General features: G+C 46.1%; 1 protein-coding gene across 7 annotated transcripts in view; it reads left to right on the forward strand.

The window, feature by feature from the left end:
* The window catches only part of MAST4 (microtubule associated serine/threonine kinase family member 4), a 623,464-nt gene that overhangs the window by 197,005 nt on the left and 398,612 nt on the right, over positions 1 to 27,847 (forward strand). For all 7 annotated transcript variants that reach the window (XM_051853670.3, XM_051853672.3, XM_089313239.1 and 4 more), the window contains exon 3: positions 7,114 to 7,238. In XM_051853670.3, the coding sequence (XP_051709630.3) occupies positions 7,114 to 7,238 (125 nt within the window). The remainder of the gene's footprint in view (positions 1 to 7,113; positions 7,239 to 27,847) is intronic.

A 27,847-nucleotide genomic window follows, 5' to 3' on the forward strand; every position in this document is an offset into this window, starting at 1 on the left:
TTATTCCCCAGTGATAAAGTAGATCCCCCGAGGCTGTAGTTAATTCTTTATATGGCCGTGCTGCTGACATTACTGCTGACTTGGTGTTTTCCTACTTCAGAGGGGTACTTCCAGCTCTGGGGTCCTTGGAAAGCATGTGTCTCGGGTCTGAAAGCATGCGTTTATGAAGTCCCTGCTTCTTGTTTCTTGGAACTTAGGATGGAAACAAAGGAAAACACATTGCAGGAGAGGTCTTATGTAGCCTAGATAGAACCAAGGTCCACTCCGGGTCTTGGCTAGCAATCCATCTTAATATACTGTCTAACTAGAAAAGGCCTGCGGAACTTCCCACTCCTACTGTGTTCGGTAGAGGCCCATAGCTAAGTCACAATAGCCTGTAAAATGTCCATTCAAACAACCCATTCATGTATGGTTGAAACCTTAACAAATCCTTGTATCAGTCTGGCCAACTGATTCATACTTTAAAAAAAAAAACTAACCTCTTTATTGCCTCTAAATTTCTAGTTATGTCAGTAGAAAATATGTAATCAATGTTTTCATAACCATAATGAGATTTTGAGGCATGTTTCTAAATAGCACAGAGCTGATCAAAGTTCCAGTTGTAACAACACGCTCAATTCGGAATGAAAATAGAGCAACCAGATTGCTAGGCAAGCTCACCTCTCATACGACAAATTGGAAGTGGTATAATCCATTAATTTCCACCCCGTGCAGCTGAAGAATGCTGTTGACAGATGCTAATTTTCTTAAATTGTAGGCAGCAAATGATGCATGAATAGAACAGCAACACACTTTTTAGAGGCTCTTGGTAGTCATCAAAAAGTGGATTTATATAAAGTGTGATGCAATCACTACCGCTATGGCACTATGTCAGTGCCTTCTAATGACTGCCTTAAATCCATCTGTTGTCCTCTTTTCCCTATTAGCGCTAATGGGGGATGAGGCAGGAATAAAGGATCCCATGTGTTGTGCTAATAGACCTTCCAATTTGTACCATTTATACAATTCCTTAGGATGAGGCCCATATGAAAATGATGACATGTAAAATCTAACTCATCATCATTAGAAACATTTCATTGTGTATGTATATATTTGCTTCCTAATTTATTTTCTTTCCAGTGGTTTAGGCATGTTTTGTTTCTTGTTCATTTTATAATCTGATGTGTGTTGGAGAGGTCTTTGTGTTTCTTTTCTGATGTTTATATTTGAGCGTTCATTTTATAAAATATTTTCTATTTAAGAAAATATTACAACCACCTTTGACATTTACCCCTGTTTTAAAGCTAAGGAGCTTTTGGTTCAGAATTCATTTTTTTTTAAAAGATTTCTTTATTTAGTTGAAGGTCAGAGTTGCAGAGAGAAATAGAGGTCTTCCATCCACTGGTTCAACTCCCCAATTGGCCACAGTGGCCAGAGCTGAGCCGATCTGAAGCCAGGAGACAGGGGCTTCCTTCCGGGTCTTCCATGCAGGTGCAGGGACCCAAGGACTTGGGCCATCTTCTACTGCTTTCCCAGGCCATAGCAGAGAGATGGATTGGAAGTGGATTAGCTGAGACTTGAACTGGTGCCCGTATGGGATGCCAACACTGCAGGCGGAGGCTTTACCCGCTATGCCACAGCACCAGCCCCAGAGAAGTTAATGATTCAAGTAGTGAAATCAGCTTTGGGGTTAAGAATTGGAACTCAGCAGTCTGACCATCAAGTCAACCCCAATAGAGCAATTGGTTTCCACCATGAATGCTGAGGACTTTAATGTCCTATTAAGTTTGATAAGGACCTAAGATAAATCCGTGGGGTAAGATTAGATCCTATCTTGAATATCAGAATGTCTTCTTTTGGGTTAGGCTCTGTGAAAGTAGCAGAGCAGTTGTTGGTCTTGTTACCAGGACTGGACTTCAGCATCAGAGAGCAACAGATTAAATATACACAGTGAGGCCGGCGCCACGGCTCACCAGGCTAATCCTCCACCTAGCGGCGCTGGCACACTGGGTTCTAGTCCCGGTCGGGGCGCTGGATTCTGTCCCGGTTGCCCCTCTTCCAGGCCAGCTCTCTGCTGTGGCCAGGGAGGGCAGTGGAGGATGGCCCAAGTGCTTGGGCCCTGCACCCCATGGGAGATCAGGATAAGTACCTAGCTTCTGCCTTCAGATCAGCGTGGTGCGCCGGCCGCGGTGGTCATTGTGGGGTGAACCAACGGCAAAGGAAGACCTTTCTGTCTCTCTCTCTCACTGTCCACTCTGCCTGTCTATATATATATATATATATATACACACACACACACACACACACAGTGAATGTTAAATTCAGTGATTTCAGAGAAAGCCAAGAAGAGAGTAGTCTCTACTTACTGCAAATTCCCCGTGTGACTGGAGAAAACTGAGTTATTCAAGGTCTGATGCAGTGTTGGCTGCCCTCTTCAGTGCTTATCACTCATTCTGGGTTCCGTCCAGTGTGACTTCCCGCTGAGCCCAGCCTGGTCTTGGAGAGCCGGATCCCAGAGGCTGAGGGCCCGCCCTGAGGATGGATCAGGAGCAGTTGCAGCACTTGCTCTGCCCGCTCTGGTGGAGGAGAGAAAGGACCTCTCCCCGGCACAGCTGTGGTGCCTCTGATGGGCCCACGGGGAGGTTTCGCTTTGCTCCCGTTCCCCATCCAGCCTGTGCTCCGGCTCCTTGCTTTGCTTTTCTCTTCCCTCAGCACCTGTGCTGTGCCCCCGCCATCACTCAGATGCCTGCGGGATCCTGGCCTGGGCATTAGGGACTGTCATGTTGAGGGGTGGACAGCGTATGCTCCTGGCTAGCTTGCCGTGTTAGAATACGGAACCCATTCTGGTAAGAACCTCTGTCAACAGCAGGACGAAGTGAACAGAGAAAAATTCCACACAACCCCATATCCGTACCAGCCAGTTTCATCAAAGCTTAATATTTGCTCTATTGCTCAGATGCATTTAAACATTACATTTATTAAGGTCACTGAAGTCTTGAGTTGAAGTAGGGGACCTTATTCCCCGAAGATGATTTTTCAAATAATACTATGTTACAGATCGGGCATACTCCACCCTGTTCCCATCTCCCGTTTTCTCTGCCAGAAGTAACTGCAAGCCCGAATTTGCTGTTTCTCACTCCCACCATGAGGTTTTATTGATTTTAATATTATTCAATGTTATTCTGTATTTTTTGTGACCTAAGAACCCAATTACAGTGTTTTATGTTATTGTTTTGGTGGTTGTGGAAGACACAGGTCTTGTGATGCTAAAAATGCAATGGTTTACAGACTGCTTTTCATGTCCTGCATTGAGTGACTTAAGTATGTTATCTCCTTTAATATCCTGTGCTACCTTGTCAGATATTATTCCCATTTTAGAGATGGGAATATTGAGGCATGGAAATTCAAGAAGTTGCTCAATCATCAGGCATGTCTTGTCAGGACTGGGTTTCACACCCGTGTTTGAGTCCAAGTCCTAAGGTTTGAATCATTCTGTTTCCGTCTTTCTAGATGATTTTCTTTCTCTATAAGAAAATATGCAGTAGAGTCATACTATCTGAACTTACCGATTCTTTTTTTCTCCTCAGAGTATATGACGTATGTTTTCCTAGGGTAGAATCTGGGCTTTGCAGCTGATCCTGGTTTTACCCAGGTGGCCACGCGCCTTTGCCTAGCTGGGACTTTGAAGAGAAGATAATCATACCTCTGCATGTGGCTGTTAGGGTGTCACAGCGACTGGCGTTTCTGAAGGTGTCAGTCTGTTAGCTCTTGGGCTTCATCTTCAAATGAAAGTTCAGAAAGTAGTCTCTTCAGTGGTGCTGTCCTGTTCAGACTTGATCAAGTGTCGTTGAAACAACAGAGTTCACCTGCATTTCAATCAGCAAACGTTTATCAAACGTTTACTGAGTATTTCTGTACTACAGGGGGATTACAGGGAGATAATCCAATAACCCTTTTCTATTAAAGAGAAAAAAACTAATTTACAAAATTCTTCAGTGAGCTAAAACATTTGACCTTGAAATTTTTGCATAATTGGTAGATTCTCCAAGCATTTTCTGTCTGGCCTGGTTTCCTTTACAAAAAGCAGCTGGAGCAGGCCCTGATGCGGCCAGCGTAGACTCTCTCCATCATGTAGACTCTCTCCATCATGTAGACTCTGTCCATCTTGTAGATCTGGATGTGTGTGTGTGGCTTCTGCACGTGTAGTGCCTATCTCCAATCATGAACGAAACCTAAAACAAAGGAAGGGACGTGAGAGGGACCACACAATACTTGCTGGATCCCGATTGACTGGAGGTCGGTATGCTTGAGCAAGCGATGGCCTTCACATACTGAGAGTTGATTCTGCGTCAAAGCCACCATTCATTCATGTGGTTCCTAAATGCAGGTTATGGTTTTCCTGCTCTTCCTCCTTCATGCCCTGCTTTTGGGCTTGACAGGTGCAAGTTTCCTGAAGTCCTTCTTCCTCCAGCTTATTACTTCCCATTTCAACATAAGGCAACAACAACAACAACAACAACAAAATGCTAGACTTGAAATGCAACGTTGCCTGCACAGAAATATGGCAGTGTTTTTGAGAGGGTCAACAGAACCCTAGAGGGTAGCTGTATTCAAATTTGCAGTGATGATGTTGATGTTTCAGTTAATTGACACACATAATATCTTATCTAGCATTGGCAGAGAACAGGTGACAAAAACCAGTATAGGCGGCGCAGTGGCTCACTAGGCTAATCCTCTGCTTGTGGCACCGGCACCCCAGGTTCTAGTCCTGGTTGGGGCGCCAGATTCTGTCCCGGTTGCTCCTCTTCCAGTCCAGCTCTCTGCTGTGGCCCAGGAAGGCAGTGGAGGATGGCCCAAGTGCTTGGGCCCTGTACTAGCATGGGAGACCAGGAGGAATCACGGGGCTCCTGCCTTCAGATTGGCACCATTTAGGGAGTGAACCAACGGAAGGAAGACCTTTCTCTCTGTCTCTCTCACTGTCTAACTCTGCCTGTCCAAAAAAAAAAAAAAAAGTATGATCCCATTTTCAAGAAAGTCTAGTTTCTATAAACAAAGACTGGAGGAAAATTGCAGACGGGTTAAGAGTGTTTTTATCTGGAGTGATTAGAGGTGACTTTTTTCTTTGTGCACATATATGAGGGGTCTTTGAAAATTCATGGAAATACATATTATAAAAAACTGCATGTATTTTTTTAAGATTTATTTTTATTTATTTGAAAGACAGCGTTCAGAGAGAGGTAGAGACAGAGAGGTCTTCCATCTGCTAGTTCACTCCCCAGATGACCGCAATGGCCGGAGCTGCGCCGATCCAAAGTCAGGAGCCTGGAGCTTCTTCCTGGTCTCCCATGGGGGCGCAGGGGCCCAAGGACTTGGGCCATTTTCCACTGTTATCCCAGGCCACAGCAGAGAGCTGGATCGGAAGAGGAGCATCTGGGACTAGAACTGGTGCCCATATGGGATGCCGGCACTTCAGGCCAGGGCATTAACCTGCTGCACCACAGCGCTGGCCCCAAAAATTGCATGTATTTCAAAACTTTTTGCACCAAAATATATATTAATTCCAGTTCTATGATTATTTACATGTGAATGAAAAGAAATCAAGCCCCAGCAATATAGATGGTTTTCACTTTTACTATTATGACCAAATAGCTTCATGCATAAAATCTTCCAAACCCCTCAACACTCAAACACAGCTGATTCTATCATCTCCATTTTAGAGATGGAAAAACTAAGACCAGCAGAGGTTGATGAACTTCCTCAATGTCATGTACCTACTGGGCAAGACCCTATAAGCAGATCTGATTTTTCTCTGGAACCTGTGTTTTGACTGTATAAAAGAACAAAAGAGCAATTTTGGTGAAATAAGTCATTTTCCATGTGCAATTAAAACTTAAAAAATTCTGAAGGCACTTGAATTAATTAAAGCATTAGGGCTCTAGGCATGGACAGTTGATTGGAAGTGCCCCTAACTCCTGGGCTCTGATAATGCAGCCACTTAGCATGTGCAATAATGATAAACAAGTCAATATAGTATGATAGTTATTGACCTGGGGGATGTGCTTGTGAGGGGCACGCCCGAGGGAAGAATGAGGAACAGACATTAACTCTGCTGCAGAAGCACCAGCCACACATGCAGAAGTCTCTGGTGACTGGAGAGGGTTGCAGCTGGAGTCCCCACGTACATGGCCCTTGAGTAGATTCTGTGGGTTACCTGCTGTCTTTGCATTGTTCCTAGGTGTTTCCTGGGAAGGACATGCTCATTTACCCCTTCATTAGTCAGTAAATATTTGTCGACCACTCCTTTGTGCTAGTATTGGGACGAAGCAGATGAAAATCGAGTATGGGCTCAGCTTTATTGAGCATCATTACCACGTGAGTACGCAGGTCCATCCTAACTGTCCTTGAATCCAAAAGCTTCATTTCTTGTGTATTGATAATCAGTCTATGCACCAAGGAAGTAACGTCGTGTGAACGGGTTCACCTGTCTGACTGCATAAAACATGCATGTATGTATTAGAGTTCAAGGTCGTTGGAAATTGCTTGGTGACCCTGGACAGACACTGATGTCCTGACTTATGCAAATGAGTGTCATTATGTATGCATCAGACATGGTTGGATGGCCACTGTCTTCCCCGAGAGAAGCTGGGGGAAGAGGCAGTGGCCCCCTTTCACCTTGAAAGAATCCCACCACTTCCTTTCGTGGTTATGACCCCTTCTTTGTGGGCTTTTTTCAAGTTGATTCCTACATCACTTTCCATATTAGATTTTTTCAAAGAGCGCTTATTAATGCACCTGTTCATTTCTGCGGTGCCGAGGATGCTCTGCGTGTTTAAATATAGACTCGGCACATTCCCCAGGGGCAGGCAGATGGATGGAAACCCTTCATCGTGCCCCGTGCAGCTCCATGTGCGGGAGAGCGAGCGCTTCCTTGGGCTTCTGTGGGAAATCAGGGTCAGAACGCACCTCTGGATCGCCTGGCTTAATTAAACCAATTTTTCTCTGGTTGCTATTAATAAGTGTAATTACCGAAGAAGACAGAGCTAATATAGAAGAAGGATGGCTGAGAGAGCCACCAGCGCGATGGAACCTCCGCCATCCGCCTGCCACTTACGCTGACTCCTTTCACCCCCACAGGGCGGTACCTCCTTCCGAACCCGGTGGCCGGCCAGGCCTGGCCAGCCTCAGCGGAGACGTCCAACCTCGTGCGCATGCGCAGCCAGGCCCTGGGCCAGTCGGCGCCGTCGCTCACGGCCAGCCTGGTGAGTGCCCACGTGCGCGTGGTTCTCTAGGGTCAGCCCTGCCTGGGCAGTGTTGAGCACAGGTTCCTTAGGGTTGGGCTCTCCGTTTGCGTGTGCTGACTTCTGGCAGCGCCCCCACTTGATGTATTTGCCTCAGTTGCTTCTCAGTGCCCTTCTCTCAGAAGTGGACACGTGTCTGGGCTTGGAAAAGCTTTTTGTTTGGAAATAATTTCAAACTGGCAGGAAAGTCGCCAAGATGAAAAAAGGATCAGAATACCAGTGTGTGCCACGCCTAGGCTTAGTTAACTGACATCTTGCCTGGTTTGCTGTATCACTTGCTTTCTCTGCATGTGTGTGCATATGTGTCTGTATGTGTGTATGTGGGCACACACTGATGCGCAGCCACACCTGTTGATTTGTGAGCCGTTTGAGAGCAGGCTGTTATACAGCCCTTTATGGAAAGCCTAACTGGGGTAACTTTGAGGCTGATTCAACCCTGTTAATCTAGTCTGCCATCCATGTTTCGGTTTTATCAATTGACTCAATAATGTCCTAAAGAACATGTTGGTCCTAAATCTGTATATGTTAATTATATGAAATTTGTTTACCTTAAATAAAAAAAATTTAAAACAGCTTTTTTTTTTTTTTCTCCTCCTGGGTAGGAGCTAGTTTGGGATCAGGAATTAGATTTAATTATTGTCACTTTAGGCTTCTTTGATGGGGAATGTTTCCATAGCCTGTGGCTTTTATCAGAAATGGGCATTTTTGAGGGAGTGTTTCTCCTGTGGTGTTTGTCTGCTGTGTGGCCGTGGTGTTTGTAGTCCAAGAAGGAAGATGGCACTGCTGATGTGTCCTCAGGGCGTGATGACCACGGGCTCATCTCGTCCATATGTCTCTCGCTGAAATGTTAATTCTGAGCATCCAGTCAAGATGTTGCCTGGTTTCTCCTCTGTAGTGGTTAGCAGACAACCATGCAGTGTGCTGGCAGTGTCAACAAACAACAGCTTTAAACGGGAGTTGCTCAGATGAAAGCTAAAGGGGACAATGCACGGGTAGGGTTCTCTAAGGATACTGCCTCTCTGAGATGCAGGTGGACAGTGTTCTTGGTTTTTTTAAGATTCAATTATTTGAAAGGCAGAGTCAGATTTTTCCATCCACTGCTTCACGCCCCAAATGGCTACAATGGCCAGGGCTGGACCAGACCGAAGCCAGGAGCGTCTTCTGGGTCTTCCATGTGGGTGCAGGCACCCCACTCTGGGGCCATCTTCTGTTGTGTTCTCAGGCACATTAGCAGTGATCTGGATCAGGACTGGAGCATCTGGGGTTTGAACTGGTGCCCATGTGAGATGCGGGCATTGCAGGTGGTGGCTTGACCACAGCCACCCCTGGACAGTGGTTTTATAGTCAGGGTTAGTGGAGTGTCCAAGATGTAACGAGAGAGGAAGGAGAATGTCCCTCCCGCTTATACAGTATAAGCAACGTACGTCTTCATGCTTCTTCATACTTTGCATGTCCAAAAAAAAAAAAAAAAAAAAGTGACAGTCTTCTCTCCTAGACCCCAAGCTGTATGAGGAAAGCTCAGCTTTATCCCAAAGACCTCAGACTGATTTCTTGCAGCTGTAACCACTCCTTGTTCGTGGTGGTCTGGCCCCTCTGAGTGCAGCTTGCAAGATAAGCTCTCTTGAAACCTCAGACTCAACAGTTGGGAGTTTGTCACTGGTCCTGGGCCCCTCCACCCTCCTTTTTTGCCTGCATCCTCCCCTCTTGATGATACACTCCACCTCTGTAGACATTTCACGCATTCTCAAGGGGTAAGGGGAGGAGACCATTCTTCTGAAACTACTTCCTGCGGTGTGAAAGCGCTGGCATCCCCAAGGTGGAGAAGCGGGCTCTCACACTGCAGGCTTCAGATGACTCAGGTCGCCAGGGCAGCCTGTAGCCCACAGAGGCTGTCAGAAGCATGGCAAGGCGCTGAGAAGGAGACTTAGCTATAATCAGCCTTGGTTGTTTTTGAAGATCAGTTTTATAAGGCTGACGCTGGCTTAACAAGAGTCTATCCAGAGGGTTCAACGGCTTTCTTCACTCTTGTATAGTGAATTTCAGAATTCACATCTTGTAATTTAAGAGACAGGTGAGCAACTAGCAGAACTAACTAGGGTCCTGTCCAGATGGGATTCTCTTGACTCTCAAGAAAGCGGGATCTCCAGCGTTTAAGTAGGAGACCCCATTTCCTGGTTCAGATGGGTGGAGTCTTATCTCAGTAGGTGAGGGTAGGTTCATGCCTGCATATCCACTGAGAGCGGTCATTGCCTGCTCTAGCTGTATTTGCTACATGCTTTATTTCTCTCTCAGTGTCCATATCTGGGCAGGTCAAGGGCCCGGCTGTACTGGGAAAGGGTCTCCTATACAGCAGTTCGAATGGGGTAATGCTTGATGTTGCTCTGGGGCCAGCTCTAACATGGGCTAAAGCAACGGATAAAAGTCTCAACAAACTGATAGTTTCCTGTCAAGGTTTAGCTAAGGTTATCTTCTTTTTTCTTTTTAAGATTTATTTATTTGAAATGCAGAGTTAGAGAGAGAGAGAGAGAGAGAGAGAGAGAGAGAGATTGAGAGGAGATTGAAAGGGCTTCCATCTGCTGGTTCACTCCCCAAATGGCTGCAGCGGTGAGAGCTGGGCTGATCTGAAGCCAGGAGCTGGGAGCTTCTTCCGGGTCTCCCACGTGGGTGCAGAGACTCAAAGACTTGGGCCATCCTCCACTGCTCTTCTAGGCCATAGCAGAGAGCTGGATTGGAAGTAGAGCAGCCGGGACTCGAACCAGTGCTCCGGTAGGGGATGTGGGTGTCTGCATCCCCAACCACCACCTTTGAAACACAAGCTGAGCCATGATCACTTCGTAGAGCCCTGCCCTAGGAAGACCAAATCGCAGGATCATTTCTCTTAGCAGGCTTTTAACTACGTCCCTGGCTTTCACTTTGTAGGGGAAGGCATCTACCACCCCATGAAGGTATCTACAAATATTAGGAGGGATTTCAACCTCCCTGTAGGCAGTAACTGTGAGGTCAGCCAGCCAGTCTTCTCTGGGCGAGGTACCCCTTGTGGGGTTACCGAAGGCCTGGTCTGCATGTTATTTTCAAGGCAATGTGTGCATTGTTTTGCTGATTTATCCAGTTCCTTCATTGCAGACTCGTCCTGCGAAGTCCATACCATGGGGAGAGTGGGGTGATGGCGTTCTTCCACAAGACGCACTGGGGACAGGCCTCGGTGAACATGTCCGTCTTTATTAACGACCAAGTACACTTATAAAGGGCAGGCAGAAGGGGCGTAGCAGGGCAAACACGAACCCTATAGGACAGAGCTGACACTGACGCCAGTATGCCTCTCCAATCAGCTTGAAGGTCATGTAGCTAGGGTAGCCTTCCAGGTGGGCCTGGGCCACACCTGGGAGCATTTTACCTGATTGGCAGAAGGCAAGGGTGGGGAGAAATGTGCCTGGGGCTCCCGCCGCCTGCCAGCAGTCAGGCTAACTGCATGGGCTAGGCAGGCAGTCTCATGGGATCACCTGCCTTAGATGCTCCCTGCCTTAGACATGGCCCTTTGAGAAAACCCTTTCATTGGGTTCCCTGTGAGTCCGCCTGACTTAGGCTTAACTTGGAAAGGGGCAGGGGAGGTATCCCCATAAGGGAAGTCTCCCTGGGAGGGCTGTGGGCCTTGCTGCTGTGTGAGACTGCTGCCTGCTGCAAACCGTGTTTCTTCTGCATCAGGCAGAGGTTCACTTCCAAGAGCTTTCCTACTGGAGTACTCAGGTCTGTTACTCCACAGCAGTCAGGTGCTTGGGTCTTCTGAGACGTGGCAGGGTTCAGAGTCTGACCAGGTGTTGCTTCAAGGTGTGGAGCATCTGGCCACCAGCCAACCAGCAGTGCCCATTTGTTTCCAGAGCACCTGCCACCTGGTGTGGGGCTCAGAAACAGGGCTTGTCCCACAGTGAGTTTATCAGGGAGCAGGTGGCTGCAACCACTTACAGGTCTGGAACACTGTAGCTAACTTTGCAGAAATAATCCCCTGTTTGTTTTAATGTTCTTAACACTTGCATTAGGACTCCACACTGCAACTCTGTTTCTGTACATACAGGTCAAGGGCGCCTCTGGATCAGGTAGTGACTAGTGCAGAAGTAGAGCTTTTCCATGCAAGGGATTCTGTACAGTGACCCAGGCAGGGGCATTCAGCAGAAGCTCCTTTCGACTGCTTTGTTTGTCCTGTTTCCAAAGGGGTCAGCTTCTTCTCGGGTTAGCATAGCATAAAAGGGCTTTGCTATTAGCCCAGAGTTCAGGATCCAGACCCAGCTGTTCTTGGGAATCCTTGTAATTGTTTCCTGGTCTTGGACAGAGGCAAGTTACAGGTTGCCAGTTTCCTCATCTTGGGGACAGGCTCTGTGTCCTTGGGATATTATATGCCCTAGAGACATCGTAGTTTCTTTAGCAAATTTTGCCTTTTCATTTGATGCCTTATATCCTTTCCATGCCAGATAATTCAAATTTTAGTGGTGGTGTTATCAGAAGCATCTTTTGAAGGGCTAGCAATAAGAATGCCATCCTCATAGTGTCAGACTGTACCCTTGTTTAATTGTCATGCTCTAGGGTTTTCACTCAGTGTTCTCTAAAATTATAGAAGTGTTTTTATATCCTTGTGGCCTAACTGTCCAATAAGGCTGATATTTGTAGTGAGTTGTTGGATCTTCCCACCCAAAGTCCAAGAGAATGCACAAGAATGTACCCTTTAAGTATAAGACAGTGTAATACTTGCTTCCCCTGAACATTGATCTTGAGTGTAGGGATTGGGTATTATGGGGTGGATGTCCTGAACTGCCTTATTTATCGCCCTCAAGTCCCACCTGTAGTCATCAGACCCAGGTTTCCTAGTTGGCAGTATAGGGGTGTTGGGTGGTTGGTCCTGGGCTGATGAGTCTGTTTCCAGCTAGTAGCTTCTCATGATTGCTTCAGGTCTCAGAGAAGATTGCCTGGCCCTGGACCAGTGATCAGGCTGCCTCCGTATTATTTTTATAGGTTGGGCATCAGTAGATCATCCCTCCTGACCCCTTTCCCATACCTGTGGATGAACCTGTGCTAAATTACCATCTGGAATGCTTTCGGGACCCTCAGGTGCCTCTTGGAGGAGAGCTGGGCATTCTGCCCTCTTGCTCTTTGGGCTTCCACTTCTGTTCATTGTGACTGAAGTACAAAGTGGCACTCAATCATTCAGTTATCAGGTCGCTTCCCCAGAGTGCGATGAGACTCAGGGTGATAGAGAAGTAAGTGATCAGGAATTTAGAACCAACTTCACAGGTCAGAGCTTCAGAATGCCTTATATCTCCTTCACTAGATCCTTCTCTCAGAGAGAGAGAGAGAGAGAGAGAGAGAGAGACAGAGACAGAGAGATCCATTTGTAGTAATTAACATAGAGTGTGTGGCATGGTGTTGAGCAAAACTGCACTTTCCTTCTATTTCTAGGGTAGCCTGGGGCTTTTTGATGGAGGCTGGATTTTATTACATGGAGCCCTCTGGCCCCAGCAGTTTTCCTCTTCTGTTGAGGAGAGCTGCAAGAAATCAGATGTTCCCCGAGCTCTCACTCTTTGCCTGGGAATGGGTCATGCACCCTTGTCTCCATTGTCTCTTCTGCTTGCAGTATGCATCCTGGCTAGGCGCTAACTTAGCAGGCGGCCTGTTGTTGGCCCCACGTTGGGAGCTGGAGTTCCTCGTTCATGGCAGCTTGCCTGTCTTCCTAGGTTAATGCAACCACCTGCCTTCGTGTCTCTGGCATCCTTCACGTCTTCTTTTGTACGTCCTCTCCCATGTCTGTTGTTGAAAACCTTAAAGGCAACCTCAACCACTAGAGAGGGATTGGTGTTGGGGTGAAGAGCCAATTTCTAAAGCTTTCTTTGGCTGTCCCTTGCACTCTGATAGGTGTGTGTGTGTGAAGGGAGTAGGTGTAGGTGTTTAAAACTCCCTGACCTTCCTGTACTTAAGGGTCTCAAGACATGAACTGCCTGAGACACTTGCTTAGCCTCCCTAGGAGGGCAGAGGAGTTTTCTCCTGGTTCCTGCTGTGTCTGTAGGCTTACTCCAGTGTGTGGAGCGCTGCATACTTCTTGCATGCCTTTTAGCAACATGGTCCTCTGACACTCTACTCTTGGTAGGGCTTTTGGTATATTAGGGTCACATTGAGGGTCCCCATTGGAATTGGTTCCTCAGTCAGCTTCACACTTGGTTATCAGGTTGATGGACAGCTGTGTGCCAGCCCCCACCTGCTCACCTTTGCTAGCCCAGCTGACTTTCCTTGTGTTGTCAGAACGGTTTGAAGCACAGGTGCAGTTGTGACTTGGAAAAAACCCCCTGTATCAGAGGTGGGGTTCTTCAGAGTTGGCTCTCGGGCTTCAACACGTGCCTTCCAGTTATGCAGGTCAGAGAAGGTGAATGGCACCTGTCCTTGTATCAACCCCTCTCCGCCTTCAGGAACCTGACAGACTGGAAGCACCCTGCACCCAGGCCTGTAGCTAGCTCTGTGCCAAATAATGCCGGGTGAGCCATCGGGACGGGGTGGTTATGGTGCTGGCCAAGCTGCATTTGTATATGGAAGGCTAGCCATGGAGCCAGGAACAGGGTGTGTGAGAGCTTTTATAGATCCACTTTCAAGCTATCCTTTTCAGTTTTTCCTCGTAAGAGACTTTGAAAAGCATTAGACTTTATTTCTCACTGGATTCTTCTCTTGTCCTTGGCCACACACAGGACCGGATTATTAAGAGACCAAAAACTGCCCAGCTCACTGAGATGGGGATTGTCTGCCACGAGGAGGTTTCTCAGAGCCCAGCCATGGTGCTCCAGTACACATGAGGGAAAAGAGGTCTTTTCCAACTGGGCAGGCAGAGAAAATTGGCAAAGCGTGCAAACCAGTAGGGAATGCACAAGCCAGGAGGAATAAAGTTGCAGACATAATGCTGGGAAGCCGGATGGGGACATAAGACATCGCAGTGCTTATCGGTTCTTTTTTGACAGGCAGAGTGGACAGTGAGAGAGGGAGAGAGACAGAGAGAAAGGTCTTCCTTTGCCGTTGGTTCACCCTCCAATGGCCGCCATGGCCGGCGCACTGCGGCCAGCGCACTGCGTTGATCTGAAGGCAGGAGCCAGGTGCTTCTCCTGGTCTCCCATGGGGTGCAGGGCCCAAGCACTTGGGCCATCCTCCACTGCACTCCCGGGCCACAGCAGAGAGCTGGCCTGGAAGAGGGGCAACCGGGACAGAATCCGGTGCCCCGACTGGGAGTAGAACCCGGCGTGCCGGTGCCGCAAGGCGGAGGATTAGCCTAGTGAGCTGCAGCGCCGGCTGCTTACCGATTCTAAAATGTGAAATTCCCCATAGAGATCTCTACACCTGAATAAAATAGTATCACACCTGTGAAACAGGGAACGAGGTCAAGTGACCCAACCGGAAAACCAGCTGGAGTTTCTCAGGCTGCCCCTTTGGCAGTCCTCAATCCCCTGAGAAAAACCTGACACTTGATTCCCTGGAAAAAGGGTGGCCTTTCCCTCCCTCCCTCCCTCCCTCTTTCCTCCCTCCCTCTTTCCTTCCTCCCTCCCTCTTTCCTTCCTCCCTCCCTCTTTTCTTCCTCCCTCCCCTCTTTCCCTCTCTCCCTCCCCTCTTTCCTCCTTCCCTCCTTCCCTCCTTCCTTCCCTCCCTCCCTTCCTCCCTTCTTTCCTCTCTCCTCTCCTCTCCTCTCCTCCTCTCCTCTCCTCTCCTCTCCTCTCCTCTCCTCTCCTCTCCTCCACTCCCACTCCCACTCCCACTCCCACTCCCACTCCCTCTTCTCCTCCACTTCTTTTTCTTTCAGGGTTTATTTGTCCGTGCAGCAGAGAGCCAATCCACTGGCTCACTCCCCAGATGGCCACGCCAGCCGGGGCTGCACCCATCCGAAGCCAAGGGATCACTTGCTTGTTCTGTCACCAGATAATCAGCTTCCAGCAGGAGTGGCTCAGGGGGAAGCTTTATTTACGTGTGACAGTGGAAGGGAGAGTTCCCTGAGAATCCTGTGCCCCAGAGAAGCAGTTCTCCAGGGCTTTCATAGGAAGGGTTAGGGTGGCGTCCAAGATGTAGCCCAAGAAGACTGAAGTTCCCTTCTGCTCACACAGTGTAAGGAAAGCATCTCCATGCGTCTTCATGCCATACGTGTTCATAAAATGGTGGCAATGTCGTCTTCTAGGTGGAGAATTTAGTTACGTGAGGGAAGTTCACGTTTGGCCTCGAAGATCCAACCCAAGCTGATTTCTTGAAGCTCAAACCACTCCTCGTTTGTGGTGGTCTGGCCCTCTCTGAGTAACGCTGCAAAATAAGCTCTCCCGGAACACCCGATGGAAACCAGCAGAGTGCAGAGTCTCCGTCCCTCCTCCTCGACTCCTCCAACCCCCACCCGGCCCTCCACGTTTTACTCAAATCCTGCACTCATGGTTGGGAGGGTGTAACTTTCTCTTGCAATCTGTAAGCAATTTGTGGGGAGATACTTTCAGGCCGTGCACACACATGCTTCTCATCAGAATGTCCTCCCAGGTTCGGTATCCACTGGTGATTGCTGCTGGGCCATTCTTTGCTATGAAGATTGAAAATAGCGATTTTTTTTTCCAACTCTAGCACTTTCCACATTTGCCAGTTGGTTCATGACATAAATATTTGTGTGTTTATTAGTTGTGCGCACTTGGACTCGTACATTCCTACATTCCTGTCTCCCCTACCTCCCACCTCCTCCTGCTATGTAGATCTTTTTTGATGTGGGAAGCAGAGAGGCAGAGATTCACAGATAGGGAGCAGTCCTGCCTGCTGGCTCATTCCCCAAATGCCTGCAACAGCCAAGAATAGGTCAGGCCCGGATCTGGGTGCTAGGGACACTATGCAGGTTTCCCATGGGGGTGACAGGAACCCAATAACTGGAGCTGTCATCCCTCCCTCCCCGTGTCTGCATTAGTGCAATGCTGGAGTTACACGCTAGAGCCAGAAATCAAACCCAGGCACTCGAGTGTGGGGCACAGTCATCTCAAATGCTATACCAAACGCTTGCCCCTGGACCTTTATTTTGAACCATAATGATTATTAGATTTTTTTTTTTTTGCTAGTGTACCCCTCCCTTCTCTCCCTTTTCTTCCTTCAGATCTGCTAAGAATCCATACAAGGTGCTTTTACACTGGTGGTAGAGTTTTATGATATGAAATAGATTTTTAAAAAATCTTTATTGATGAAGATGCACATAATACATAAACTGGTATGTCATGGGGTCTTATAATCTTATTCACTGGTAATACATTATGTTGGATGTTTGGGGATCATAAAATAATGCTAATAGATTTGAGTTAGCTCTAGCCTGTAGTCCTCCTTTTTCTAAGTAGCTGTCTAAACTTGGGCAAGTCACCTGGTTTCTCAAATTCTCTTGCTGTGTCTGCAACTGCCAGATGGAGCGATGATTAAAACAAGGCCGTGAAGTCCCTGTCAATGCGGGAGTTCCTGATGCTCCTTGCAGAACAATTAAGATGTGCAGAACAGTTATCTCTAGGTTGTTTTGTGACTTCAAAATTGACTATTTTTTTTTGACAGCCAGAGTTAGTGAGAAAGAAAGAGACAGAGAGAAAGGTCTTCCTTCCATTGGTTCACCCCCCAAATGGCCGCTATGACTGGCGCTGCTCCAATCCGAAGTCAGGAGCCAGGTGCTTATCCTGGTCTCTCATGCAGGTGCAGGGCCCAAGCACTTGGGCCATCCTCCACTGCCCTCCCGGGCCACAGCAGAGAGCTGGACTGGAAGAGGAGCAAACAGGACAGAACCAGCGCCCCAACCGGGACTAGAACCCGGTGTGCCAGCACCGCAGGTGGAGGATTAGTGAGCCGCGGTGCCAGCTGACTATTGTCTTTAAACCAAAATTTATCTTTTGACTCTGATGAAAATGTTGGGACTTATTTTTAAAGGTACATTGAAAGTGACGGTACCGTAGAGAGCATTTTGTTCCATTCTGTTTCTAAGTCCAAAGTAACTTATTGTCCTTGGCAAATTGTATGAAAAGCTTATTTTGTAGTAAGCGTTTGCTTTTTAAGGATAGAGGAAAATACCTTTAATTTAAAAATTTTTTTTGACAAGTACATTGCAATGCTATTCTGAACCTTTAAACAATCTTATCTGTTGCCATTTAAATTTAATTCTGATTAAAAGAACATTCTCACAGAGAAACATATCTGGTGGTGGTAGTCACATACACATATCCAGAATCTGATTTATTTATTAATGAAATGTGTGTGCAATAATCTGAAATGTTTAGGAGTAGGATACGAAAGTAAGGAGATTGCTAATAGAAAACCTAAGAGCGCCCCCTAACCTCTCAAATGACATTCTTATCAAAGAATCACAAGTCATGAGTGGGTCTGCCTGCAGGTTTTTATGTTTGTACTGTTGGCCCAAGATGAAAATTGGAAGCAAGGCTGAAGTACCATGCAGAGCAAACTTACAGTAGCACCTAGCAATCCCGAGTCTGAAACGCCAGCAGGGCTAACTGTGCTGTTGTTAAATCATTGGTCAGCTTGGGCATGGCAGCCAGAATATGGTTAGCATTTGTTACTGGAGCGTGAAGGTTTAACAACCCTTATTGTGTCTTTGCCATCAGAAGCCTCCTTCATTCCTGACTGTAGTCTGTGGAGAATGTTTGCCTCTTCTTTGGGTCGTGTTGAGAGCAGAGGCAGCCAGGGGAGAGCCGCCAGGCAGCGCCCCATCTTGCTCTCCATCCTGCTGTCTGCCCTGACAGGCCTGTGCCACATCCCTTCCTACAATATGACACTCTAATACATGAGTGGCCTTTTGCCTTGTCTTGTCTATTGGTGTTCTTTGTAGAACTATCTACCATGTTCATCGTCTGCTCCATGTTATTACCATGTTTGAATTGGATTATATCTAACCTGTGTCTGCCAGCTACAGCTAAGAAGTTTGATAAAGAATAGTGCTAAGGGAGCAGACGTGTAAACCAAAGAGCTCTTCTGTTTTCCCTTTCCGGATTCTCTCTCTTTCTATTCCCAGCATTCCACACACACGATGCCATGGATGTGCACTGTCCCATAGAATCTGCCTCACTTCAATCCTCTTCCCTTGGCCACTCTCCCTGCCTTACTGCCCCCCATCTCCTGGACTCCCCTTAGCATTCATCATGGTTTTGTGCTTTGTGTTTATACCTCATGTGTCCCTGTTCGACTGCAGGCTCCTGGAGGGCAGACTTCTTGACTGGTTTGGTTGGACTTTCTGCTCTTCACTGCTCTTAGCCTGATACCTTCTACCCAGAAGATTTTCAATAAATAATGTCGAAGGAACTAGTAATTCCTCATGGGAAAGTGACAGATTCCTTTAGTCACAAGGTAAGACTGATGTGTGATCCTGGATGCTAGGTAGGTGGCTTCATGAGTCCATCCATCTAAAATTGCCATGGTTTTGCTGTTTAGTGTGCAGCTTACCATTGTGGTTAGCCTTCAAGTCTGTGTAAAAGCCAAATAACATTTAGTTTTTGCATCAGCTGCTCACAAGATATGGTGACAAATAGCGAAGAGATTATTGGTGTTCACATTCAAGATACTCCATTGATCTACTTTTAAGCAGTCATGTAGTCACATGGGTTTAGATATTTTGTTGATTCACTGAATAACTAAGCTGGAAATGATATGTGTTTCCAAGTGTGGGAGAATGGAAAACAGCAGAAGTCACTGTGTTTATGTCCACACGACAGTGTTATACTCCTTGTAACAGAATGCCACGCTCCATCGTAACACCATACATTTCAGAAAAGTACAGACCCTTAAACTGAGAGGGATTAATATGTTTGTAAGATATAAAATGAAGGCCCCGTGGTTTGGTAGGTATGCATTTTAGTAAATGCGTGACCTCTAGTGATTTTAAATGCCACAGGCAGACTGCAAGGTAATGCTAACTACCTTCTCCAGAAGAGATTAATTCCTAGCCCGAAGTATCTAGTTTTCCTTGGCAATGCTAAATGTAGTTGTGTTCCCTCTCCCAGACATGTTGGGCCTTGCAGATAAATGGCATGTTGCCAATTCACCCTAAGTAGCCTGGTGGCGGGCAGAATACATGCTCAGCCAGCGTCGGCCTGCTGGGACACCAGCCGCGAGTGCTGATGAAGTGTCAGATGTATATGGAGTATACATCCATCTGCAGAGGGGAAACTCATTTTCCCATTTGCTCCCTCCATCTTGCTGTCCCTCCCCACACACGCGGGTAGTTTATCAAAGAAGTCATAGCCGGCAGAAGCAGAGGGATTCATACAGATGCTGTTTTCTGGCAAAGAAGGTGGAAATTTGAGGAGGCAAATGGGGGACCGACTTCTTTGTAGGAAAAGAAGGTTGTAAACCTTGAGGACTGAAGTTTAGAAATGCTGTACGTGGCCATCATCTGAGATGTTCACGCCTTTTGTACTTCAGAGTAATAGATGATGGCAGGAGCACCGTGCATGTTAGTGTCCAGTGTGTTTTTCCATTTTTCTGTTTGATCTGAGTCTTGTTCCCCAAAGGTTTGCAGAAACCTTTGTGCAAAGTTCTCAGTCAGGTACTTTCTTGCTGAGGTCTTCCTTCACTGGCTGTTTGCAAGTCTTCCCCATACTGCTTGCCGCACATTCCACTGGCTTCCTTCTTTTCCATGGCTTTATCACCTTCCAGTGTACCCCATGGTTTGATCATTTTGTTATACAGTTGTCTCTTAGTGTCCCTGGGGGATTGGTTCCAGGATCCCCTGTGAATACCAGATGTGAGAATGCTGAAGTCCCTTATGTAAAATAGTGTAGTTGCATCTAGCCTACATACAACCTTGCATGTATTTTATTTTAAAAAATTATTTGTTTTTATTTGAAAGGCAGAGAAGAAGGGCAGAGAGAGATTATCCTTCTGCTGGTTCACTTCCCGAATGCCTTGGGACTCAGTCCAGGTCTCCCAGGTGGGTGGCAGGGGCCCAACTATTTGAGCCGTTACCTGCTGCCTCTCTAGTGTACATTCCAGGGAGCTGGAACCAGGAGTAGAGCCTGAACTTGAACTCGGGTACTCCAATTTGGAATGCAGGTGTCCCCGGCACTGTCTTAACCCCTGTTCCAAATGCCTGTTCCATATACATTAAGTCATCTCTACATTACTTGTAATACTTAATACAGTGCAAACTCTGTGTTAATTGTTGGTACACTGTATTGTTTAGGGAATAAAGACTAGAAAAAAGTCTGTATGTGTTCAATACAGATATGATTTTTATAAAAGATATTTTGGATCTGGGATTGATTAAATCCACAGATGCAGAAGCCATGGTTATGGAGGGCCAATTGTGTATCTCTTACTGTAATGTAAGTTTCATGATAGTAGAGGTAGTTTCTTTCTTCCTTTTTTTTTTTTTGTTTTGTTTTGTTTCCAACTATTTCTGCAGTGCCTAACATAGTGCCTGGCACACAGTACATGCTCAGTGAAGTTGCTGAACGCATAAACAAGTGTATTTCCTTTCTATACATTTTCAGTGTCCTAGAAGTGACTCTTGCATATTTATTTCTTTATTTTTAATGTGACAAGCTATTTTTTGTTGATATTATATAGCCTAATCATGAGGCTGTTCATCAAGCCAGAGAAAAGGTAAATGGAGAAATTCAGGAATTAACGTACAGTTGTTGGGCTGGAACATGGGAATTAAGGAGAGGAGTAGGGAGCTTCCGAGCGTGGGCTGCCCGGGATCATCCTGCCCTGCCGTTTGTTAGCTGCAGGGTTAATTTTGCCATCCTCAATTTCTTCATCTGTGAAATGGGACTAATGGTAGTAGCAACCTCATTAAGGTCCTCTGTGGATAAAATGAGCAGACTTGTAACGGAACTTCACATGACACCTGTCACTCAAGAAATGGTCGGCAATTGTTCTGGGATTGGTAGGATAAAAAGGTTTCTTGGAGATTGCGAGCTAGGGTTAGCTGGGATGGTATTACCAGGAGAGAGGAAAACAAGCGCTTTTCCCTCCAAACATTTGACTTGAGGTCGGAGTTTACCTTGTCCTTACCTTGCCTGATGGTAGACTAGCTTGTGTTTTCTTCCTCACCTTGACTCAGAATTCACCAGTTGAAAAAACCCTGGAAGACATTTTTCTAGAATACTTAACTTTTTTGAAGGGCAAGGTGCTTTCAAATGCTGTTTTTCAACTTTTAAATATTAGGTTAAGCAGTATAATTTTCTGTTTCTTTGGTGGCTCTCATCTGACATCATATCCATTTCTTTTAATGGAAAAATTGTATTTCATGATGTACTATAAATATTAAAACCAAACTACTTAAACTGTAATATATTCAGAGAGCCTTGATGAATATTCATCTTTTCTATTTGCAAAAATGCATTATGAGGAGTCAGGGAAAATTCACTAAGCATATGCAAAAGCGCATTTTTCCTTTTTAATTCATTCAGAATGTTGAGACATAATGTCAGCATTTATTTAGGGTACTGACTTTATTTGCAGTCATTTAATATTATATCAATACTTTATTAGCTTTATAGCACAAAAACAAAAACCTGATCCGAAGCCCAATTAGTTAACTCCAAGAGAGTATCTGTTAAATATTGATGCTGGAACAATTTAAATGCCATTGGATGAATTGCTTCACTAAAACTATAGAATACATCTATGAATAAGCATTTCTCCATTGTCATTGTGACTCCATTCAAAGGCTGCATAATAGTCTAATGTACTGGGTTATCATAATTTATTAAACTCTTTTCCCCTTTTGATGACTTTCAAGTTTTTCCTATTGCAAATAATGGGGATGAGTAGACTTTTAATAAGCCCTGTTCACCTCTAATTATTTCTTACGGTTTATTCTTGGAGTGGGATTATTGGACTAGAAAATAAGAGGTGGTTGAGGGTCTCCACGGCGTTTGCGGAATCGTTTTTAGGAATGCTATTCAAAGTGACACTTCTAAGAACTGGGAAGCGCATTTCACTTCACCTTGGCCAGCAGTTAATGTTTTCTTAGAAAATCTTTGCTGATTTATGTGGTGAAAATTCATTATTCCTTGAAGTCTATGCATTAGGGACGTTGACGTGGTTATTGGACAAGTTGAGATCTTATGCTAAAGCCAGCAGATATAGCAAATAGGAAATTAGGGTTACCCATGCTTGATCCCATAATATCTCCCCTCCAATCCCTAAATCAACTTACTGTACCAACTGTTGGTAACCTGTATTGCTCTTGGGATAGGGGAGCTGCTGAGTGTGATTACAGTGTGTGTAGCTGAAGGCATTATTCCTCAGTTCAGTATTTTTTTCATCTGGAAAGTAGTAATCTCAATTGTGAAATAGTGCCTTCAGCTGTGGACATTATAATCAGAGTCTCTGGAGTGCTTGTATGCGAGGAGTAATACATCTCACAGTTATTACCCTCTGAGCTGGGTTCTGTTTATAGTGAAGGGATGAATTTTCATAACTCAGAGCTGAAGCAGCAATGGGGAGTCCTGAGCAGGTTATGATAGGTCAGGCCTAATCCTCGAAGATAAATCTCATTATAGGCTCACCTGGGCCCATCCGCGGAGTAGCCGGCTTAACACAAGCCTGTAAATCAAAGATCAGCTTAACAATGAGGGCTAAAATCCTAGTTCTAATCCAACTACTGCCTCTGTGAAGAGATCATCTGAACATGTATCCTTCTCCAAACACACTTAGGTGGCAGAAGGATGATTAGCAGACAGCATGGGAAGGACATTGTGCGTCCGTCTCTGCAGGAGTGAAGGAGAGATTTCTTTTTCTAAAAGTGAAATTGCACCCAGGGCAGTCACTTAGCATTTCCTATGTCTTGGATTTTTCTTCTTCTCATTTGGCAAGGTTAACAAGCATCTGCTACCTATGAATGTGTCGACTCTGAGGACACGGTGGATATTGGCATGGCTGTGCCTGGACAGGCCAGCCAAGAGTGGGCTTCCCGTTAGCAAAGGCATTCAAGAATGCTGCCCGTGCTTACATAGTCCATGGGGCTTCGGGAATAGAAACACATGTCCTCCCTTCATTGCTTATCATGGCAAAGGGGCCAAAACAAATTTATAACTGCAGTACTCTACAAGGGGACTTCAAAACTGTTCATGGAAAATTCACATTATCTTTTCATTTTCCTATGGATTTTTTTGAAGTACCCTTGTGTATATGCACATGTTTCTCTGTGTGTTAAAGCTACCTGTTTGCCCATCTGGTGTACCTCTGTAGGAATTGGCCACCATGTCTATGAAACATCGGCAAATGACCCATGGGGTGGTCAGTGTTTGCACCTAAGCTCTCTCATTCCTCCATGGGTTTTAGAAACAAGGGACAGGCACTGCGTCTGCAGGGAGGGGTCTGCTGTGTGGCTAGTCTGTAGAACGTAGGGGCTCACGGACGCCGAGGACCTCTTCATTCTCAGTTTCAGGGTTTTCTCGTGCTCCTGGAGCACACACTGGCTGAATGCTCAATGGTCAGGGCTTTGCTGGGCTCTGTGGATAAAGGAAGTAACGCGGTGGTGGCTTCCTCCCTGGAAGTACACCTTGATCATGTCCATGGGTGTCCCTCTCGTGGACTCCTTCGGGGACACAGCTTGTCCTTTTTGGTGTCTTTTTTTTTTTTTTTTTTGACAGGCAGAGTTAGACAGTGAGAGAGAGACAGAGAGAAAGGTCTTCCTTCCATTGGTTCACTCCCCAAATGGCTGCTATGGCCGTCACGCTGCACTGATCCGAAGCCAGGAGCCAGGTGCTTCTCCTGGTCTCCCATGGGGTGCAGGGCCCAAGCACCTGGGCCATCCTCCACTGCACTCCCTGGCCATAGCAGAGAGCTGGCCTGGAAGAGGAGCAACCGGGACAGAACCTGGCGCCACAACTGGAATAAGAACCCGGGGTGCCGGTGCCAGAGGTGGAGGATTAGCCTAGTGAGCTGTGGCACTGGCCTGGTGTCCTTTTGCTCCATGGGAGACTATCAGAATTGACTTGCTTGCTTTCTTATTCACAGAAGGACTTGGTAGCTTTGAGGGGACCAAGAGAACAAATACAATGGTTTTGGGGAGGAAAGGTGTTGGAATAGCCCATCTTTGGAAAAATAAAATATTTTCATTTTACTTCAGAGGCTTCTTAAGAAATCTCTGGTTAGCTCTTCTTCCAGTCCAGCTCTCTGCTGTGGCCCGGGAGGGCAGTGGAGGATGGCCCAAGTGCTTGGGCCCTGTACCCACATGGGAGACCTGGAGGAAGCACCTGGCTCCTGGCTTTGGCTTGGTGGAGCACGCCGGCAGTAACAGCCATTTGGGGGGTGAACCGACGGAAGGAAGACCTTTCTCTCTGTCTCTCTCTTTCACTAACTCTGCCTGTCAAAAAAAAAAAAAAAAAAAAAAGGAAAGAAAGAAAGAAAATCCCTGGTTATTATGGCTCAGGGAAAGCATGCTTCAATACCTTTCCACCCTTATTTTTTAGATGTACTTCTGCACTTTGTCCAATGAGAAATATTGGTGATTACGTTTGATTCTGGCTTGGTGGCACCTGAAGCATCAATTTAGGTTGAATTCTGAATCGGTATATTGCCCAAATGCTCATTTGTCACTGACTTGACTGTTAGTGGAGTCTCTTTTGTACAACTGCTGTTAAAACATGTATAGAAAAGAGGCAGGGGCTGGCACTGTGGTGCAGCGGGTTAAAGCCCTGGCCTGCAGTGCTGGCATCCCATATGGGCACCGGTTTGAGTCCCGGTTGCTCCACTTCCGATCCAGCTTTCTGCTATGGCCTGGGAAAGCAGTAGAAAATGGCCTAAGTCCTAGGGCCCCTGCACGCACGTGGGAGACCCAGAAGAAGCTCCTGGCTCCTGGCTTTGGATCCACACAGCTCCAGCCGTTGCAGCCAGTTGGGGAGTGAACCATTGGATAGAAGACCTTTCTCTCTGGCTTTACCTCTCTAACTCTGCCTTTCAAATAAGTAAAATAAGTCTTTAAAAAAAGAGGCAACACATGGCTCTGCTTTTAAGGCACTTATTTGTGAATTCAACTAAGACTTTTAGGAAATCAGAGAGCAAGGTAGAAGAAGCATGCTAGATAATTTGCAGCCATGAGAATTTGTAGAAGCAGAATGATTTGGGCTGTAGGTTTCTGGAAAAGTTTTGCAATTTGAACTGAGTTTTAAAAGCCAAGGAAGCTTTGATCAGGCAAGCAAGGCCATGATAGAGTTGTGTTTATGGTGGAATGGGGTAGGGGGTGCAAGATAACGGGAAGTGTGGGACCAATGATGTTTGTGATGTTGTGTAATATTTCCAGGACCACATGAGAACTCAGGTGCCTGCGTAGGGTAGAGTGATTTCTGACTTAATGTGGACCCCAGAAGACCACCCCTACCCCTATTTTTCTCCTAGTAAGAAGATTCCCTGTCTAAAGTACATGGGGAACCTCCAACCACCCAGCCAAGCGGTCATTTAAAAAAATTCTTCTTAAATATATATCTTATTTGAAAGGCAGAGTTAGAGAGAGAGAGAGAGAGAGAGAGAGAGAGATATGTCTTTTATTTGCTGGTTTATTCTCCAAATGAATGCAATGGCCAGGGCTGCCAGGTTGAAGCCAGGTGCTGGGAACTCCATCCCATGTGGGTGGCAGGTACCCATCACCTGCTGCTGTCCAGCATATGTGTCAGTAAGAAGCTGGAATTGGGAATGGAGCCAGGACAGGAACTTGGGCACCGTGATATGGGATGTGGGCATCCCAAGTGCATCTCAACCCTTGTGCCAAACATCCACCCAGTAATCTTTTTTACTCAGGAAATCTCCATGGTGGAAAGTGTGGTATCTTTCCTTTAGTTAAGAGGAAATGAATCTATATTTTTGTTAGCTTCCATGACTGTATTGTGAGACTATAATAAATTCTTTTATTGTTTAAGGCACAAAAAGTTTTTCAACCATGGGTGTTAAGCAGAGAGTATTTTTACAAATAACATGCAGAAGCATAAAGCCAGGGCTTAGGTTTTGATAATTCTGTCTGCACAGCAAGACCGACAGTCATCCAAGCCTTGGGGCCCTGATGTCTGTTCCTTTTACCTATTTTTCTGTGTCTCTGTTTCTTTCTGTATATTTGAGATGATCCACAGATAAAACTTGATTTGTTCTCTGGATGATGAATATTCTAAGTGATTTAAGAATCAAAGATTCTATGTTACTATTTTCATTGTAGAATTCTGCATTTACTAAGTGATAACGAGCTAATGTCATTAATGTATATATGTTCTCAAGAAAGTGAGATTATATATATATAAATCCACTTGTCATTCTTTTTGTAAGAGTTAGTGTCTCTTTCAGTACTCTTAATTATAAAATACCTTCTCACTGCATGAAATCAACTTGTTTTTCCTTGATAGTAACAGGGATCTTCAAAAATTTTGTGGAAAATACATATTAGGAAAAAAATTATGCATGGATTTCAAAGTCTCTTTGCACCAAAGTACACTTAGGTTTTAATTCCATTTTTCTTTTTTTCCATTTTCTTTAGAAATTCAGAGTTACAGGTGGGGGAAGGAAGAGAGAGAGAGAGAGAGAGAGAGAGAGAGAGAGCGCGCACGAGTGAGCTTGATGTTATATCCACTGATTGATTCCCCAGATGGCTGCAATAGTCAGCCCTGGGCCAGTCAGAAGCCTGGAGCTTCTGAGTCTCCCATGTGGGTGCAGGGGTCTAAGCACTTGGGCCGTCCTCCACTGCTTTCTCCAGGCCATTAGCAGGGAGCTGGGTCAGAGGAGGAACTGCCGGGACACAAACTGGCACACATGGGATGCCACTGTCACAGGCAGTAGCTTTGCCTGCTGTGCCACAACGCCGGCCCCGATTCCATTTTTCCACAATTTTTTTTACATGCCCAGGTAAATGGTTGCTGCTTGGCTTGGGTGATCAGCTGGGTCTGTTTCTCTCTGTCCTTCTTTGTTTAAATATCAGTTACTGTTGTTGGGTTGGGTTCCTGGGCACATGCAGTGCTAAGTGTTAACCTGGTAAATAATGGGAGCCGGTGACAGTGTCTCATCCCTGGTCCCTGCCTGGTCCCTGACCTCGTTAGCCACGCTTACCCCAGCCCCAGCCCGGGTTACCTGACCTTCCTGCAAACCGTGAGTCCCTTGTGTGGTTCCTCAGGACTTGAGGGCCTCTCTGCCGTCTTCCCTTTCTCTCATCATCCCCAAATGACGTAAAGAGCCCAACAAAATGAGCTGTAGCTGATGGAGATGTGAGTCTAGAATATTTCATTTGCTTGGACTCTTAGAGATGACACTGGATGAAATATCATGGGCTACATTTGATCGCGCCCACAGCTCCTCTCTACATTTATTTGACCTTTATGGATTTGTTTTTGAAAATGCATCCTGGAACTAGAGAATGTTGTGGGCAGGACAGGCCTTGGGTCACTCCTGTCCCCTTGCCCAGAGAGATCAGGCTCTGCAGCGGCCTTTATCTAAATTGTGATCACTTTTACAGGCACTTGATTTAGAATTTAATTATTATAGGCAGTTAAGAGGGGTGTTTGAGAGCCTGGGCTCCAGAGCTTGGCTGCCTGGGTTGGAATCTTGACTACTTAGTGGATACATAACCT

This window comes from Oryctolagus cuniculus, chromosome 14 (assembly GCF_051225735.1).
Source record: "Oryctolagus cuniculus isolate XC-2025 breed Fujian yellow rabbit chromosome 14, ASM5122573v1, whole genome shotgun sequence".
Lineage (NCBI taxonomy): Eukaryota > Metazoa > Chordata > Mammalia > Lagomorpha > Leporidae > Oryctolagus > Oryctolagus cuniculus.